The sequence below is a fragment of the Lissotriton vulgaris genome, chromosome 4_1 (genome assembly GCF_964263255.1).
Source record: "Lissotriton vulgaris chromosome 4_1, aLisVul1.2, whole genome shotgun sequence".
Taxonomy (NCBI): domain Eukaryota; kingdom Metazoa; phylum Chordata; class Amphibia; order Caudata; family Salamandridae; genus Lissotriton; species Lissotriton vulgaris.
The window spans coordinates 1,909,639,419-1,909,659,796 of record NC_141691.1 but is presented as its reverse complement, the minus strand read 5'-3'; the positions used below and the strand labels follow the sequence as shown (position 1 = coordinate 1,909,659,796).

General features: G+C 42.5%; 1 protein-coding gene across 2 annotated transcripts in view; it reads left to right on the top strand.

Annotated features, from left to right (window-relative positions):
• The window catches only part of LOC147724706 (CMP-N-acetylneuraminate-beta-galactosamide-alpha-2,3-sialyltransferase 1-like), a 366,638-nt gene that overhangs the window by 239,725 nt on the left and 106,535 nt on the right, over positions 1 to 20,378 (top strand). For both annotated transcript variants that reach the window (XM_086966249.1, XM_086966250.1), the window contains exons 4-5: positions 12,912 to 13,105; positions 18,214 to 18,393. In XM_086966249.1, coding sequence (XP_086822375.1) covers positions 12,912 to 13,105; positions 18,214 to 18,393 — 374 coding nt within the window. The remainder of the gene's footprint in view (positions 1 to 12,911; positions 13,106 to 18,213; positions 18,394 to 20,378) is intronic.

The following is a 20,378-nucleotide window of genomic DNA, read 5'->3' as shown; positions in this document are numbered from 1 at the left end:
TAGAATCGTCGGGGGGGGGGGGTTGGGGGGCTCGGAAGCAGATTGCCTTCAAGCTTTCAAGCGAGTGGGAGGGATTCTGTGAGATTAGCTTCTGAGCTCCTGTTACAAATTAATAATAAGCAGCGGCTAGAAAATGGTGCAGACACTTTGGGGAAAATGGCTTCTTCCATGTACATGGGCAATGTTATTATCCTTTGTGGCCAAATCCATATAGATGTCAAGATTATTTATATTGATAAACGGAGAAGCTACCCTCATGCCAATTGTTTGTTTCAATACATCTATCAATTCAACATTGTTCCCATTTCTAATTAAAGTTGCAGGTCAGTGTGTGCTCTGAAACAAATACGTTGTAACAATGGTAACATTCCTATTGCAGCATTTTCAGGCTAGAGCAGCTCAAACTTTAACCCGGTTTACTCAATCAAATTCAGACCCGAGGTTCACGAGCACAAGATGCATTGTCCACTTGCAATTCCGAGAATGTTTGTTTATTCATTTGAAGCTCTCTAAGCCCAGGCCACACCAGGAGGATGACAGCGCCCTTTAAAGTTTAACAGGGAGCTATTGTGTGTTATTAACTATGCTACTGTGCGCACTGCATGTATTCCTACCCTATTATTAACACATGTATGCACCTTCCTTGCGGGATTAATAGGCGAGACCTAAAAATTCATAGTCAGGTTCTGAGGAGCACTGGGTCACCCCATTATACCAGACACATTTATTCTGGAAGCACTTTTTTCTTTAACCCTTTGGCCGCAGCTGGAATTCCCCCGTGGGTCGTGCAAATTCTACGTGTGCGCAAATCGGACGGCCCCTGGCGGTCCAACGCAAACGCCTACCATCCGGCGGATGCAAGGGGTTAATGAGTTTCTGCCACTGCAGGCACAGCATGCTTTCCTGCAACATTCAGCGCACCATGCATGCTTTCACTTTCCAAGCAGCAAGGGACAATGGTGGCTGCTTCTTTGAAGTGAAATAGGTTTCAAAATTTCAGGAGTTTGTGCTATAGGCATTGTAAATGACAATGCCTTTTATTTATGTGTTAATTATCAAAACAGATACAAAGGCATTGTCCTTTCAATGACAATAGCTTAAACTATTGCAAATGCAAGACCGATTGCAATGCAAATGTAGCTTGATATGTACATCAAATAATCTGAGAGGTTGCCAACTCGGTTCCAGTCTCTATTTGAAGTTCTAGAGCCAGTTATTCATAGCAATTCATGCCATGTTTACACAACAGCAAAACACACATTTGCAATTGTTACAGATCTTTACAGCTAGTCGTAGGTATCGAAACAGATGTGAGCGCATGGTAATTGGTTTTCAGGGCAAAGAGTCTTAAGGCATAAAAAAAGAACACATTTGTCCTTTAGAGCCATCTGATGTAAGTTTTTCTGCCATGAACAACAGTAAATTAGCGACAAGTAGTCTGGCGGGGAAGGAGAGAGTTATATAGTTTGTAGGATACCCTAAAAAGAGAATTTATTTAAAAGAAAAGGCCACAATACTATTTAACGCACAATACGAACTGTGTCTTTTTGTAAAGTTTATGTGAAAAATGTATTTGTAGCGCTCCTCATATATATATATATATATATATATATATATATATATATATATATATATGGTACTGTTTTGTAACCATTCGGGTTGATGCATTTTTTTTTCTCCAAAAGATCTAGGGCCAGATGTATCAAAGGTTTTTACCCATTCTGTGCCTATGGGAAAATGTGTTCATACATATGGCCCCTACATTCTATGACAATCTTTATATTTTTTTCATTCCTTGATCATTTTTTCTTTGCCTTTTTGAGTGCACAGCATTAGCATCTGTTCATAAATCCGCGTCGTCTGCAAACTTGTTCTCACTGCAGGTACAACCTTGCCCTTCATCTGAAACAGCTAAATTGGTATGAAGCAATTACACCCGTACTGACCGGAAGCTGACTCAGCATTTGACTCGCAGATCTCAAAATGTGAGGTCACATTGGCACTTGGCTGCACTCAGATCTGAATATCCAGAAGAGAAAGCTTTGAAAGAGGCGCAAAGAAGTTGCAGACATTGATTGCGGCTATAATAGAAAGTAAATACAAGCATTTTTTTTCAAAGCGTAACTTTTAAATTTGAAAGCCTAAAGGTATAAAACCTGCAAATGAAGAAAGTAAATTAATTCGTTATATAAATAAAATAAAAGTACAAGGCACTTGAGGAAAGCATTGTACATACTGCCACCCAGTAGCTTGCAAATTCAATAGCAAAGTCCCCCTAAAATATGTTTAAGTTAAAAAAAAATCTGTAGTAAAACCAGATCAAGCGCTGCAATCATGAAGCATCCCGAAAAGTAACTATAAGCAATATTTAAAAGCGTAACGCTGAAATGTAAAAGGCATAAAACCCGCAAAAGAAGAAAGTAAATTAATTTGTTACAAGAAAAAAAATACATATTCAAGGAGATTGAGGAAAGCTTTATACATACTGCCACCTACTGGCTTGCAAAAACAAAGGGACAGATTTATGAGGCCCTTGCGCCACGTTTACGCCGCTGTTGCGTCACGCAAGGCGGCGTAAACGTGGCGCATCCCTATGAACGATTTACAACGTGACGCATCTAGGCAGATGCGTCACGTTGTAAAGCCCTGCGCCGCTTGTGGGCGTTCCGGCGCAGTGTGGGCGTTCCGGGGCAGGTGCGCCTCGCAAAAGTGGCTGAGTGAAATCTATGAGATTTCACTCAGTCACTTTTAAGCCAATGCTGCGTCAAAAGCCTGCGCCTGCTTGAAACAGATCAGTGGGCCAGGAATAAGTTTTATGCTGCCATCGGCTGTGTTGTCAATGCCACTGTGTTGACAGAGAGGGGCTGTGAAGGACGGAGAGGCAACAGGCAGATCAAAGGAAGGGTGGGAGGAGAAAAAAACGCATTAGCGAGCGAGAAAAGCTAGAATCGTCGGGGGGGGGGGGTTTGGGGGGCTCGGAAGCAGATTGCCTTCAAGCTTTCAAGCGAGTGGGAGGGATTCTGTGAGATTAGCTTCTGAGCTCCTGTTACAAATTAATAATAAGCAGCGGCTAGAAAATGGTGCAGACACTTTGGGGAAAATGGCTTCTTCCATGTACATGGGCAATGTTATTATCCTTTGTGGCCAAATCCATATAGATGTCAAGATTATTTATATTGATAAACGGAGAAGCTACCCTCATGCCAATTGTTTGTTTCAATACATCTATCAATTCAACATTGTTCCCATTTCTAATTAAAGTTGCAGGTCAGTGTGTGCTCTGAAACAAATACGTTGTAACAATGGTAACATTCCTATTGCAGCATTTTCAGGCTAGAGCAGCTCAAACTTTAACCCGGTTTACTCAATCAAATTCAGACCCGAGGTTCACGGGCACAAGATGCATTGTCCACTTGCAATTCCGAGAATGTTTGTTTATTCATTTGAAGCTCTCTAAGCCCAGGCCACACCAGGAGGATGACAGCGCCCTTTAAAGTTTAACAGGGAGCTATTGTGTGTTATTAACGATGCTACTGTGCGCACTGCATGTATTCCTACCCTATTATTAACACATGTATGCACCTTCCTTGCGGGATTAATAGGTGAGACCTAAAAATTCATAGTCAGGTTCTGAGGAGCACTGGGTCACCCCATTATACCAGACACATTTATTCTGGAAGCACTTTTTTCTTTAACCCTTTGGCCGCAGCTGGAATTCCCCCGTGGGTCGTGCAAATTCTACGTGTGTGCAAATCGGACGGCCCCTGGCGGTCCAACGCAAACGCCTGCCATCCGGCGGATGCAAGGGGTTAATGAGTTTCTGCCACTGCAGGCACAGCATGCTTTCCTGCAACATTCAGCGCACCATGCATGCTTTCACTTTCCAAGCAGCAAGGGACAATGGTGGCTGCTTCTTTGAAGTGAAATAGGTTTCACAATTTCAGGAGTTTGTGCTATTGGCATTGTAAATGACAATGCCTTTTATTTATGTGTTAATTATCAAAACAGATACAAAGGCATTGTCCTTTCAATGACAATAGCTTAAACTATTGCAAATGCAAGACCGATTGCAATGCAAATGTAGCTTGATATGTACATCAAATAATCTGAGAGGTTGCCAACTCGGTTCCAGTCTCTATTTGAAGTTCTAGAGCCAGTTATTCATAGCAATTCATGCCATGTTTACACAACAGCAAAACACACATTTGCAATTGTTACAGATCTTTACAGCTAGTCGTAGGTATCGAAACAGATGTGAGCGCATGGTAATTGGTTTTCAGGGCAAAGAGTCTTAAGGCATAAAAAAAGAACACATTTGTCCTTCAGAGCCATCTGATGTAAGTTTTTCTGCCATGAACAACAGTAAATTAGCGACAAGTAGTCTGGCGGGGAAGGAGAGAGTTATATAGTTTGTAGGATACCCTAAAAAGAGAATTTATTTAAAAGAAAAGGCCACAATACTATTTAACGCACAATACGAACTGTGTCTTTTTGTAAAGTTTATGTGAAAAATGTATTTGTAGCGCTCCTCATATATATATATATATATATATATGGTACTGTTTTGTAACCATTCGGGTTGATGCATTTTTTTTTCTCCAAAAGATCTAGGGCCAGATGTATCAAAGGTTTTTACCCATTCTGTGCCTATGGGAAAATGTGTTCATACATATGGCCCCTACATTCTATGACAATCTTTATATTTTTTTCATTCCTTGATCATTTTTTCTTTGCCTTTTTGAGTGCACAGCATTAGCATCTGTTCATAAATCCGCGTCGTCTGCAAACTTGTTCTCACTGCAGGTACAACCTTGCCCTTCATCTGAAACAGCTAAATTGGTATGAAGCAATTACACCCGTACTGACCGGAAGCTGACTCAGCATTTGACTCGCAGATCTCAAAATGTGAGGTCACATTGGCACTTGGCTGCACTCAGATCTGAATATCCAGAAGAGAAAGCTTTGAAAGAGGCGCAAAGAAGTTGCAGACATTGATTGCGGCTATAATAGAAAAGTAAATACAAGCATTTTTTTTCAAAGCGTAACTTTTAAATTTGAAAGCCTAAAGGTATAAAACCTGCAAATGAAGAAAGTAAATTAATTCGTTATATAAATAAAATAAAAGTACAAGGCACTTGAGGAAAGCATTGTACATACTGCCACCCAGTAGCTTGCAAATTCAATAGCAAAGTCCCCCTAAAATATGTTTAAGTTAAAAAAAAATCTGTAGTAAAACCAGATCAAGCGCTGCAATCATGAAGCATCCCGAAAAGTAACTATAAGCAATATTTAAAAGCGTAACGCTGAAATGTAAAAGGCATAAAACCCGCAAAAGAAGAAAGTAAATTAATTTGTTACAAGAAAAAAAATACATATTCAAGGAGATTGAGGAAAGCTTTATACATACTGCCACCTACTGGCTTGCAAAAACAAAGGGGCAGATTTATGAGGCCCTTGCGCCACGTGGCGCGTGGCGCATCCCTATGAACGATTTACAACGTGACGCATCTAGGCAGATGCGTCACGTTGTAAAGCCCTGCGCCGCTTGTGGGCGTTCCGGCGCAGTGTGGGCGTTCCGGGGCAGGTGCGCCTCGCAAAAGTGGCTGAGTGAAATCTATGAGATTTCACTCAGTCACTTTTAAGCCAATGCTGCGTCAAAAGCCTGCGCCTGCTTGAAGCAGGCGTAGTCTTGACGCAGCATTGTTAAAATGGGGCACCCCCGAGCCTTGCTGGAGCTGCGTCGCGCTTGCGACGCAACTCCAGCAATGCGCCACATTTCCGGCACTGATGCGTCACGCATCTGTGCTGTTTTTGCACCATGGTGCGCCGCATTATAAATGCGGCGCACCATGGCTGGCGGAGCTGTGGCGCACTGTGGCGCATGTTAACTGGCGCATCCCTGGGGATGCGCCAGTTAACATAAATCTGCCCCAAAGTATTTCTAGTAATAGCAAAGTACACAATAAAATGCTTGAGATGAAAAGTATGCGTACTAAAACCAGATAAAGTGCAGCGATTGTGAGCACCACGTTGAGGATGAAAACAAAACACGACCACTGATGAGATGTACAAAATGTGCACTAAAAGCAAATGCAGTGCAGCGATAGTGAAGCTTGCGCTGCGTTGAGAATGAAAACAAACCATGACCACTGATGGGAAGTGCTAGTACCAATTTAAAATAAGCCAGCGCATGAAGTAAATATGAACACTTCTCACTGCACGAGCATGGGCAGGCCAACAAAAAAAGAGTGCTCCAAAAGCATGAAGAGTGAGATCATAAGTAACAACAGAGGCAGTCCGTTTGGAGGTTATAAAAGTGTAAAAGGAAGGACTAGTAAGCCATTTCAACAATCAAAAGCTAGAATTTATGAAGGACAGTAGGAGGGGCCTATAGAAACAAGCATTTGCAATGCAATAGGTCTCGCATAAGCGAGAGTTTAAGCTATTGACATTGTAAATGACAATGCCTTTTATTTATGTTTTAAAAATCAAAACATAAATAAAGGCATTGTCATTTACAATGGCAATAGCTCAAGCTCACGCAAATGCAAGACCTACTGCATTGCAGATGCTTGTTTAATTTTACTGCGGCTAACAGGGGAGCTGTGGTTAGTTGCTGGTGTTGCTGCCGGAGGAAGTAAGGATACCAGGTTGGGGTTTGCGGGAAATAATAAGAAGTCACAGCCACTCAAGCTTGGGGACTTGACACATTTCCCATGTGCCTATGCTTCGGACTGAAGAAGTCGTCATCGCCTCACTAACAACTGTAATTGACATTGTAATGGGATTTATATATATGTTTTGAAAATGATAAACGAAATGGCTGCTACAAGGCGATAACAGATAAGATAGCAGTCCCATCTATGGTTCCCAGGACACACACCCTCATAAACAATTAAGAAATTATCAGTGTTATGTATTCATAATGTGAAATTGTGGCATTTAGATAATATTTTTTTATTTATTTTCTTTTTATTGACCAAGATATACAATGAAAAAAACCTCAATAGTGTAGACACTAAAGAAGACCTTGCAAGAGAAAGAAGATAAAACAGGAATGAAAGTTAGAAAACAATACATCTAAAGCAGCAAATAGTACAGACAATTCCCAAGTTCCTCCATTAAAGTTTAAACGCCTCTGGGTTTCTCAATTTGATTTCAATATGTAACACAGATATAGCTCCCAATAACAGTATTGCATTGTCAGAATAAATCTTGGACCTACAGTGCATCAATACTAGTAATGCACAATTAAGCCATTTGTGTTATAAATGATCGACAGCAGACGCCATTGTCCCGGGCTGCTTAGAAAGTGAAAGCGCTCATGGCACGCTGAATGTTGCAGGAAAGCATGTCATGCCTGCAGCAGGAGAAACTATTTAAAGAAAATAAAACTTACAGACTAAAAAAGACTCACTGTGTAACAACCGAAGTAAAAGGGGCCTGTCCTCATGGGAAGTTCAAAATAAAGACAAGGTGATACTAAGGAGGGACTAACATGCCTATTCACTAATCCGAAGCCAGCATTTTCGAAGGACAATGACACAAGCCAATGACAAATATGGGCGGAGAGTGGGCAGAGTTCTATTCCATTCTACAATACATCATGGCTTGCAGAGCAGCCCAGACTGGGCATGCACTGCCCAGACTCGACCTAAAAATGTGAGGTCCTTAAAGCACATATTCAGATACAGCATGCCTAGCAGCAGGGCTCAAGTCGGGGGTACACGCAGGTATACGGCGCCCCCCCACTCTTTTCATAGGGTGGACTTCTTCCCCCCCTGCCAAGAAGTTGGGCCCCACAGAAATATGCTGAACTTGTCCCAGTGTAATTTTCGGACACCAGAACACGTACTGATTCAGAAAAGGGGGTGGTGATGAACAGAGTGTATGAATTAAGCAGACCACTCTTACCCAGTCCAAAGATCAGGGCTTGATCCATCACCGTTTTTTAGCTCACTGCACCATCCCAGCTCAAAACCTGGCTACATGCAAATTAGTCTGTTCCTGTCCCAGTGCATGATGGGAACAGGGCAAACCAAACTACCAAGCCAATTCTTATACTGGGAAGGAAACAAGCTTCCGGGGACCGGTTTCTGGCATTTCAGCCGTCGTCGGCCCGGCTTGCTTGAATCCTGATGGTGCAATGTGCAAGGGACTCACATCTGAGTATACCCTTCCACGCTTATGGTGGACAAAATGATTCAGAAAAGGGGGTGGTGATGAACAGAGTGTCTGAATTAAGCAGACCACTCTTACCCAGTCCAAAGATCAGGGCTTGATCCATCACCGTTTTTTAGCTCACTGCACCATCCCAGCTCAGAACCTGGCTACATGCAAATTAGTCTGTTCCTGTCCCAGTATATGTTGGGAACAGGGCAGACCAAACTACCAAGCCAATTCTTCACCAAAAAGGAGACAAGCTTCCGGGGACCGGTTTCTGGCATTTCAGCCGTCGTCGGCCCGGCTTGCTTGAATCCTGATGGTGCAGTGAGCAAGGGACTCATTTCTGAGTATACCCTGCCACAGTGCAGTGAGCTAAATAACGGTGATGGATCAAGCCCTGATCTTTGGACTGGGTAAGAGTGGTCTGCTTAATTCAGACACTCTGTTCATCACCACCCCCTTTTCTGAACCAGAACACGTACAGCAGCGCCTGCACATTGTCTGCTTTCCATTCCCAGCAGCAACGTGCAGGCAGGGAGGGGGCTTTTTTCACCTCCAGCTGGGCCGAACGTAAGGGGACTTTCGGCCTCCTTCTGTTTGTATCTGAGGGACGCCTGGAACCTTACATTTAAATGGAAATGCCACAGAGGGAAAACAAAGGCACGCAGCTTGCTTTCTCTTCACAGGCACTTAAGGAAGGCCTGCTTTTGCTTTTGTTCTGTCCCTGTATATAAATACAGACACTGTAAGATGGTCAGATGGGTTAGTCCATCCCAGTATTTACACAAATAATTTAAATAGCCCGCCATCCCTGTTCCGCCGTGGTTTGTGCCGTTTGTAGCGGAGGGACTATTCTGGGCTCTCAGCTTCTACCAGTTCCGGTGTTCCGGCTGGTGAGCTTGGTCGGTGGTCTAGTTGTGCGTTCTCCCGCACCGATTTGAACACGGCTGGTGTGCGGACGCGCAGCGGACCAGTAATCATTGGGCAGCATTAGGGGCCAGACTTGTTGTTTCACTGCAGTGTGTTTTTAAATTCCTTTGCGCATAGTACGTTTCACTCGATATGTGCAGAACTGTTTTAAATTGTTTTGAGGGAGCACTGTTTTCACGCTGCTAATCATCTTCATTCTAATCAAAGGTGCCTCATCTGCCCGCCGTCCCCGTTCCGCCGTGGCTTGTGCTGTTTGTAGCCGCGGGACTATTCTGGGTTCTCAGCTTGTATCAATTCTGGTGCTTCGGCTGGTGAGCTTGGTCGGTGGTCTAGTTGCGCGTCCTCCCGCACCTATTTGAACACGGCTGGGGTGTGGACGCGCCAGTGCACCAAAGGCAGGCCCGTCTGCGCCCGTCCGTGCCAGACCGCCGCCAGCCCCCAGAACCCCTGCCTGCTTTTATAGACATTGTAATTCTGGCTAAAATCTGCTATACCAGGGGTGAGCTTGTGGCATTAAGCAACTTTTCCAGCATGGTTGTACATACTGACTGTCTGATAGGCGAGGAGGTCACCCTAAGCCAGGATCACATACCTCTTGAGCCATCCACTTTAAACACAACTAAGGCCAGAGCTACATTAGAAGTCCCTCCACCCCTGAAGGCTATGTATTTCAACGCACGGTCAATTCCCAAACATGCACTAGAAATTTGGACTCTCTTGGATCAAGAAAAAAACAGAAGTTTGCTTTATTACTGAAACCTGGCTCCAAGAACAGTCCTCTTCAGATATAGCCATTGCCTTCCCTTTGTATTATAAGCTAGCTAAGCTGGACTGAGCAGTCGGGGGAGGTGGGGGATAAGCTTTTGCGATGACAGGTTCTTTAGAAACCATTATAATCGTTTCTCTGCATCTAGAAAAAGCAGAAATACTACTTTTCAAACTAACGTCGCAATCTGTTAAGAATTGGACAGGAGCCTTAGTCTATAGCCCGCCCGGTCATAAAGCCAATTTTGTAAACCAACTAGTTGAATGTATTGCTCCTTGTGTTATGGGTGCCAATAATTTCATTTTGATTGGCGACTTTAATTATCATGCCGAGCTGGCTCATGAGTCATGACCCCGACACCAACCAATTGATTACATCTCTCCAGACTTTGGGCCTGGAACAATTGGTAGTGGGTCCTATCCACCAGGCTGGTCATACTCTTGACCTTCTGTTCACGAACTCCACCAGGTTCATCGTGGATCAACCCGTACAGCTCTTGTGGACAGACTATTATTTAATACAGTTCAGTTTTCCTGCCAAGGAGACGGTAATAAGACTAGTCAATGAAAGCTTCATGATTAGACCTTGGCGCAGTTACCTCTGTCTCCTTTGCTAACAATTTCAACTCTGTAGACATTCTGAACACCAATGATATTGAGGTAGATGTCACTGATTTTGAACAGGCAATCACAATGACATTGAATAAAATAGTGCCTTTTTCTAGAGTTAAGAGGAAGCATAAACCGTCGCCCTGGTTTACTGCAGAACTCAAAACTCAGAAATTAGCTAACAGGAGGGCCGAGCATCTTTGGAGACAAACGAAAACAACCAAAGATCAAGTTAGTTACAGAGAAAGTCACTGTGCATATTTAAACAACATTAAAGAGGCTAAAAATATGTATGTAGCTGGGAGGATTAACAACACAGCAAATTTAAGTAAAGAACTCTATAAAATTATGAAAGAGTTCAGCACCCCTGAAGTCATTTGATCCTCTGTGGCTCCTTCTTAGGAGTGGGTCAACAAGCTATCTTCCTTTTTCGACGAGAAAATAAAGGCTATATATCTGTCCTAACCGCATGAGGAAGGGATCGATCTGCAGACAACCACCAGAAGCGATCCACAATTCTCCCTGTTGACTGAATTCCAACCAGTAACCAAGAAGCAGGTTTTACAGGCTATTATCAAAATCAAATCCGGTTCTCGTACAGATCCTTTCCCCCCACGAATGATTAAGAACGATACCAAGGCTTACTGAGATCCTCAATCTTTCTCTGAACCAAGCTATTGTTCCGGTCAGATGGATAAAAGCCCTTGTCAGGCCCATATTGAAGAAGCCTACATCAAATGCTAGTGAACTAGCCAACTATCGGCCCATCTTGCTGTTGCCCTATTTTGGGAAAGTCCTTGAAGCCTTAGTAAATAGACAACTAACCTGCTATCTAGATGGGCAGAGTCTGCTTGATCCTTCTCAATCTTGGTTCCGTGCAGCGCACAGCACCAATACGGCGGTAGTCGAAATGATCGACAACATCAGGCTTGCCCTAGACAAGAAGGAATCAGCTATTTTGGTGCTGTTGGATCTATCAGCTGCTTTTGAAACCATCTACTCTCACATTTTGTTTCAACGGCTCTGTGAGATGGGGGTCCAGGGGAAGGCTTTGGACTTGTTTAATAATTACCTAAAAGATCAATCTACCACGGTGCATCTCGGTCCTTTGGCAGCATGCAGTAGATCAGTATGTTTTGGAGTACCGCAGGGATCCATTTTGAGTCCCATGCTCTTCAATTTGTATGTTACTCCTTTGGCCAAGATAATTGGATCTTACGGCTTTGGAATGGTATCATACGCCGATGATACCCAACTGCTGATAACCTTCGGCCCTGACCCTTCGGACACTATCATCCGGTTCAAGAACTGTATGAACCACATTGATAGCTGGATGGGTCAAAATAAACTGCAACTGAGCAAGAGTAAAATGGAGATAATTCTATTTGGCAGGGCTGAGGATCATTGGTCTAGCGACTGGTGGCCCCAGTCACTGGGCCTCTGTCCATCTCCTAAATCAACTATTTGCAATTTGGGGATCACTATCGACAATAAATTGTCGATGAAAGCTCATGTAAACCGTGTAGTGGGTACCTGTAAGATCTTCAAGTGACTACCAATCGAATCTCGTAAACCATTGATTCAGGGCCTAATTATGACTCGAGTGGACTATGGCAACGCCCTACTGGCTTCTATTAACAATGATCTCTATGCCAAATTACAAACCCTCCCAAACGCTGCGGCTATACTTATTCTGGATCTACCGAGGAGATCATCTTCCTGTGCCAATTTGAAATCTCTCCACTGGCTACCTATTAGGCTGAGAGCAAACTTAAGACTCTTTGCCCCATACATAAGAGTCTTTATCATACTGGCCCAGGGTACCTAAGCAAAAAGCTGCATAAATAACAGCCTACCAGAACTTTGAGATCCAGCTTTAAATTTCTTTTAACTTCTCTAAGAGTACACCCCGCGAGACAGGGTGGCCGGTCTTTTCCTTATCTCGCCCCCCACCTCTGGAACAAGCTTCCCCCCCCATATCTCGTTCATCTCAGATCATATGTCCTTTCGCAAGGAATTTAAGACCTGGCTGTTTCCCAACTAATAGCTACCCGGCGAGCCTCACTGTGTCTGCAAGCGCCCTGAGACCTAACGGTGACATGTTGCGCTATAGAAGACTCTCTGACTTTGACTTTGAAATAAGTATTTCTTACTTTTTAATGGTTGTGTTTGCCAGGTAACTCATAATATTTATTTATAGAAGTTTAAAAACTTTATTTATTAAAAATAAACAGGGTTCACCTAATCTCGCTTCCTGTGATATCATCATGGGTTACATACCTTGTGAAATCTCTTCCCTCCTTTGTTGATTCTAATGAAATTATCCCTGTGGTCAGCATGCTGTATATGTGCATTTAAACATTTGAGGAGATGGCGCAATAGTTAGTATTTGCAAAACGTCATTCAGTTTGTATGGCTTCTCATTTTACTTTTTCTTACAGAAGTTGCAGAAGGACCCCAAACCTAGACCTTTTAAAGAAACAATAAGCCAGGTATTCGAGACCATTTCTGGAGATTACCACTTTCTGGAGATCAGTCCATACAAGTGTAGAAGATGTGCTGTGGTTGGAAATTCTGGGAATCTGAGGAATTCGAGCTATGGAAGATGGATTGACGACCATGATCTTATTTTGCGGTGAGTAAATAAGGTTTGTTTATATTGTTGCTTGCTGGCTTCTAAAAATTAATTATGTGGGAAAACGTACATGGCACCAATCAGTAGGGGTGGGTTCGTCAACAAATCACACCTCGGAAAAGAGAGAGACTGTAAAATGAGCAAGCATGATAGGATGTAAAGCACAAGGAATGTCAGCGGGGGGCTCTGTATACTAAAAAGGTGGAAGATCTTTTAAAGGAACACACATAGTGTAAAACACACGAAAAACACACAAAAGAAACTGGCTGAATAGCGAATTTAAGTGAGTGAGATAGCATTGGGGTATGAGAAAAATAACATGGGGGCATATGTAGGTAATTTCCATTTTGCGATTCTCAAATAGCGATTTTTAAGAAATCGCTATTTGAGAATTGCAAAATGGAATGTAGATAAAAAAATCATAATATTTTTGAGAATTGCTAAAATTCCTTAATGGCGATTAGCAAATTGCGAATCGCAAATAAGGAATGAGTGTCCGATTCATTCCTATGGGCCAAGAGGCCCATAGGAATGAATGGGGATACATTCTCAAATTGCCATTTTCTATGAGAAAATCGCAATTTGAGAATCGCAATTCCAAAGGTGCCAGGGTGTCCAAAGGACACCTGTTGCACCCCTGGAATGTGCCTGTAAGTACATGTGGCGCACATACATGCCCTAAGGTCATGTCTGTGCGCCACATGGCACTTTGAATTAAAAAAAAATGCATTTTGACAGGAAATCGGAAAATACCATCTACTTGGAGTAGCTGGTATTTTGCGATTCCTTAAGCCAAAATCACATTTTAAAAGTCACCCCTAGATAGCATTTAAGAAATCGCAAAATTGCAATTCCTTATATATGCTTGAGCAAAATAAGGAATCGCAATTTTTGCGATTCCTTATTTTGCTATGTGGCACCTACATACCAAATGGCCGTTTGCGATTCGCAAACGCCGGAATTCTGCGAATTCCTGTGTTTCGCCTTCCTACATATGCCCTTTAGTGCCTGCAAATGTTTTTCCCAATTTTGAATGAATTGCATGTGTAGTGCCTAAAAGTAGAACTTTCACTGAACACACCCGACGTTGTTCTAAAAAAATTACATTGTTTCTCTATTATCGCACTTTTTTTTGCGACAAGTTACAATAGAGAATTGGTAACCTGAATAACAAATGGCTATAGCTTAGCTGTAAGCCATTGTTCATACAAAACCTTCAGACAACTGCATGGAGATACTCTTTTGCACTATGTCCCACAGTCCCATCTGCAGAGGAAACAGGTTTCTCTCATAATGGCCTTTACAAGTGTAAGGTAATGTCTAGCAAGATTTTGTCCTTAGATGATAGGATAAATGTATTGCAAAGAGATCGAGGTGGGATAGAGCTAATTTACTATTCAATAATTTTATTTTAGATAGAGATGGAGTAGAGCTAACGCACTATTTAACTATTTTATTTTGCATGTGTATGTTTTGTTCTGGCTCGTTGTTTGTGAATCAAAATTATATATGAAGAAAAAGTGGGAATAACCTCTTTCTCGATTCAAATATTTGGCTAGGTTTTCAGAAGAATATTACTTTCTTTCTTTTTCATGTCCATAAATGAAGATTGTGCATAGTTTCAAGCAACAGTTTTAGTTTTCCTCAAATGTCTTCACATCTTTACATAAATAGTGGATTGAACAATGCAGCCACCAAGGCTGGGATATATTGCTTTAGATTTCTTTATTTTGACCTCACAAATATACCACAAAAGTGAAGAAGCTACAATTAACAAATATTACCATTAACTAATACATCAAGTAATTTGTGTCAGAGGAAACACATATTCCAATTTGCAGGCCCTGATATTGTCTAATATTGCATGGAAAATGCAGTGCTGGTTGGTTTCCATACATGTGTACTGAAACCTTTTGAGTCAGTCTTCAATTTAGCATCTTGACTGCTCACCAGGGCCAAAATGTTAATAACATTTCCCTTCTGCTTGCCTCTCTGGCTCCCACTCAAGCCCATGTCTTGCTTAGATGGGTTTCAGATATTTTGTGATGGATCAGCCCAGTTTCTAAGCAGATCACCAAAAGACAAAGGGGGTAATTTAGAGTTTTGCAAAGAGAGAGCACCCTTGCTCCATTGAAAGGTAGGGAAACCACTGTCTTTCTGTTTGCAGAGCCACAGGCGGCTTTGCTGTTATAAACCCTTGACCTGGTGGACCGTCTGCCATTAGTTCACTGTGACCGTCACCTTACCCTATTTGGAGCGGGGCATTCATCACTACATTTTCACTGCCCAGGATCTCCATACAAAGGCAGACCAACGATTCAATGGGGTTGGCCAAAGTACAGACCAAAATTCAAAAGACTATCCTTAGGTATACTCAATGAAAAGCATGCTTCTCACGTATCTCCAGCCTCATGAAGCAAACAAAACTTCTCTTTGACAGATAGTAAGAATTCAGAATTGTAAGAAGCTTGAAATCGACCTTACGCTGCACTTGGGAGGACCTCAAAGCACCAGCAATTCGAATGGAGATGCAGGACAACCCTTAGAATCAGCATTTAATGCTAAAACAACAATTGCTAGTACAAAAACTAGAAGACGCAGGAATTTAGGGCATGGCTCTGAATTAGATAAAATGATACCTCATTGACAGAGTGCAAGTTGTCACTTTCACACCCTTCTACTCATTCACCATCTCTCAGTGCTCAACAGTCGCACCCCTCCTCTTTAGCACATAGCTCACCTCACTTCCAGACCTTGTCAGTTCAATATTAAAGTAATACATCCTGGTCAAAATATCAACCTGCAAAGCTAATGCATACACTACATCAGCTACCACAATATCAATAAGGCAAGTAGATGTGAATCTACATTTACCTGTAATCATTCATTCACAACACAGAAGTAGTCGATGTAGTGGTTGTGATATTTTAGAAGGCTGGTACTTCAACCACTATGTCGTAGCATATGAGCATCAGCTCCTTCAAGATTATCTGCTATATCTAGGTTGATGTTACCCACTTCATCCTAAACCTCAAAAACCTTGAGGACTTGCCTGTCCGAAATACCACACTGGATGCTAAGAAACGTCTTAAACTTAACATGTAAATACTCAATGTGGTATCATCCTATATTCACTTGACCCTCTGAACTAGGCCAGCACTAGATACTTCAAAGTCTTGAGGAACCTCCGCATGATCTTAGACTTAAACTTCTCACTCCAAACCCTCATATAGTAGCCAGGGATGCTTTCATTGCTTTGAAAACTCCAGGGTGCTGTCATGTCTTGATGATGTAAATGCCCTCTGCATCAGTCTTTTAGATAATCTGAGTATCTAGCTACAACAAATTACGAATGCACAGTCAGACAAGCCCTGAGCAGGGAGAACTACATGATCTAGGTCCTCCAGAACCTAGGCTGGTCACAAATACCAACACGAATCTCGCTCACAGTCCTCCACATTGCATATCCTGTGAGCTAGAGCACACATTTGAAAGTGGTGAGCCTACGGGTAGATGGTAAATCATTTTGACTGATTAGATTGCCTATGAGATTTCCAGCAATAGCCAGACTGCCAATGAGTACAATTTCCAAGATTTCTACTGTATCTGCATGTAACTAAACACATACCTCTGCAATGAAAAACATTCATGTGCTGATATTCATCAGGTGTTTCATGGGAAGCCCAATTCAGAAAAATGCAACCTGGGTAGACGTCTTACACGAAGGATTTAGAGAGTGCTGCACATTTAATCCGTGCAGCGTGCATTTAGCAAGCCTATTCCAGTCATGGCGTGTTGTGGAATTCTTTCCCGTTCCACTGAGGCCTCGTGGGCAGCTCGGTCCCTGCGTGTGCATGCTGAGCAGCATTAGCAGATGGGAGTCAGTAGATGGGCCAGCTGTAGAAAGTATGGTGAGCCACCCTCGGCGAGGCTAATAGAACTGGGAAGGCCTTGACCTGATGGATACAGCTTTCAACTGAAATGCCCTTTAAAAGATAAATGGAGAGCAAAGTGAAGCACCAGCTTTCTTTGATGCTGAACCTTCTGTTTTGAGTGTTAACAGTCCAGTTTGCTTGTTTTCTATCTTAGAAACATTATGACTTAAACACTCAGATTTCACTGACTCGCCCCACTTAAGACATCTTGGTGTCATCCTGGTAAAGTCCTCCAGCTAGGCTCCTGTGAACCAGACCTGAAAACCTTCATACATAATTTGTTGTGTATTTTGCTTTCTGTACTGTAGTGGATAGCCTTTTCACTGAGGGAACTACACATTAGCAGACTCAACATGGAAATTTACCTGAGCAAGCTTGGAGCGTAGTAAGAAAAAGGTGAAGATTTGAAGTAGAATGGGAAAAGGTGACCTCTTTCTTGCAGTCCCTTCCTTGAGTTTCAGCTCCAGAGCTCATCACAGCTTAAACACTGTACCCAGATGAAATTACGGATGTAGTGGCAGCGGCAAATGCGATCTTTACTTCTCACTCTTTGTAAGGAACTGATTGCCCCTCTTTTCTCTAAGCATACTACTTCCCTTCATTCAAAGCAGTGATCATTGTAATTTTTTACTTTTTGTAGGAACCATAACTGCTGTGCATTTTGCAAATTGCAATAATCTGTAATCTTGGTTCTTATGACCTCAATGCAATGTTTGTTTAACATGCTACAAGCCAAACTACACCCTACATATGTGTTTCCTTGCTTGTTGTCATGGGGGTTTCTTTTTATCTTTTTAGGTTGCTTCTTTATTTTTGTTCACTGGGATTTGTATGAATTGGGGTTCAGGTGTGAGATTCTCTTTGATTGGAAGGTGCATTGTGCTTTTCTTTTTTTCTTTTTATTGTTCTTTTATGTAACTCATATATGGAATATTCCATGACTTTGCCTGTGTAGGGTGCTCTGTATGACTACAAGCAAGGTTCCCGCTAAGTCTTGGAATTTTGCACATTTTATAAATGTTGATGGCTCGAGTACAGCTAAATGTATTTCTCATCCACCATTATTTTCAAAATCCGCTTTTGTCTGTGATTACTTGTATAGGCAGTGTTAACGCAGCATCAAACGGAGGTTCTTCGACCAGCACATTTATTTTTCTCCCTTGTGTGATTCAGAATGAACAAAGCAGTCACGGCGGGATATGAAGTTGATGTTGGAAGCAAAACCACTCACCAGTTCATCTACCCTGAGAGTGCTTATAATCTGCACGAGAACGCCACTATAATACTCATCCCTTTCAAATTACTAGACTTGGAGTGGATTATCAGTGCTTTCACTACAGGAAAGATCAACCAGTAAGTATGGCAGAACTCTGTCTTCCATAAAATATAACAGCAAACACATAGATTTGCTTTTGATTGGATATCGCTTTTATAAAAATGTGGCTGTTACCCAAGAAGGGCGTCTTGGCGCTATGAATAAGCAGCATAATGGCGAGGAGTACATCAGGTGAAATATCCATGTTTTCAGGATTTTTTTTAGGTCTCGACTACCAGGCAAACTTAGGAAAAGCATTCTGAGTAAAATAGGTATTTTATCATCTGGGTCTCTCCCTATACACAGAAGAGGTCATGTTCAGGCCTCTTTTCTGTGACCTGATATCACCACTATGTTACCTCGCCTTGTGGGCCACTCACAGAGGACTGGTTGTATTGAAAGGCAATACAAAGAAACAGCCTGATATGTTCCGTATTTTTAGTAGGAGCATCTCTTATGGCCTCATTGCTAAGAAAAGGTGTAGAATGGAAATTGTTTCTTTGCTCAGGTGAAAAAAATCCTTCCACCAACCCTCCACTTACAACATGCTTCTAGTCTTCTCAGTGTTTTTAAAAAGAAGCATAAGTCACCTTGATCCAATCACAATTTTAGTAGTCAATCAAATTACAGTTTCAATACTCAATCACTTTATAGTTTCAGTTCTCATACACATTATGGTTTTGGTACTCAATCACATCGCTGTCTCAGTCTCCGACATGTTTTGGTATCACAGTTCTATCACATTCTGATGTCATTCCTCATTCATGTTTAATTCTGGCCTTGGTTATCTGCCCGTCACTGGTTTGTATGTATGTGTATATATAGGTAATCACAGTTTGTACTGGAAGTTTTTTGCATTTAGTTTTTCACCAAATAATCCATCTAAGGTCTGACTTGTTAGTGGAGCTGCCCACTGGACGTTTAGTTACTAACATGTTTGATACATGCATGGAGTTGACTATGTTACTCCTCCCAAGAGGAGTTTAACTCTCTCACCCAGTGGCGGCTGGTGACATTTGAAAGTGGTGGGGGCGTAAAATGCTAATCATACTGCACGGTAGCGCGCGAGCGCAGCGAGCGCGCCCGAACCCCTAAGGAGGGTTTGGGGGGAATTCCCCCCGAGAAAAGTTTGAAAAAAGAGTGCACAAATGGTGCATTTTCAAGCAAATTTGAGAAAGCAGGAAGGTTAATAAAGCAATTGTGAAAGTGCAGTTATTACATTAATAAAGAGGTGTCATATAACATAGGTAGCTGCTTATTCAGCATAACCACAGAGCTTCATAATAGACTTTGAAACACAAAACACAATGCATTGCCGAGTACCTCACAGATGTATTTTAATAACAAACAAATAAACAGGACGCAAACTAGCATCATTCAAACAGAGAATTCTAAATCCTACCAGGCTGGGAGCCCGGCTGGCATCTCTCTTTCTCTGTATCTCTCTCCCTTTCCTATCTCTCTCTTCAACTGCTGTCTTTCTACCTTTTCCCTCTCTCTTTCTCTCTCTTCCTCTCTCTCCCTCTCCTTCTCTGTTTCTCTCTCTCTGTTCCTCTCTCTCGCTCTCTCACTCATGCAGAACACGGGGAGGGTGAGCACAGGTCAGAGAGCTCCCAGCTGCCCTGTTTGGCCTCAGCCCCTCCCCAGAGGGTATACCAACGGTGGAAGCGCTTCAGGGTGGTGCTGGAGCTATAGATAGGCCTGTATGTGCGGTGTGTGCCCTTACTCCACCAGGTGTGATTTCCATGCAGGGGGCCCTGTGCCATGAAAGTGGGAGGGAACTAGAATGGAAAGAGCCCTGTGTATCGTTTCTGACTCAAGCCCTCCTTGGCACACATCCTTCAAAGACATACTGTCTGGCATCCACTTCTCTCTTTCGTACGATGACTTCCTGCTCTCAGCAGACCGCAGACCCCCCAGCCCTGCGGTGAAGCTCCACAAGGGGATGTGAAGTTTCTCCTTCACACATGTGCTCCGCCCCCATCCCTGCGTGCGCCTCCCTTCCTCCCCAAGAGCACCATAG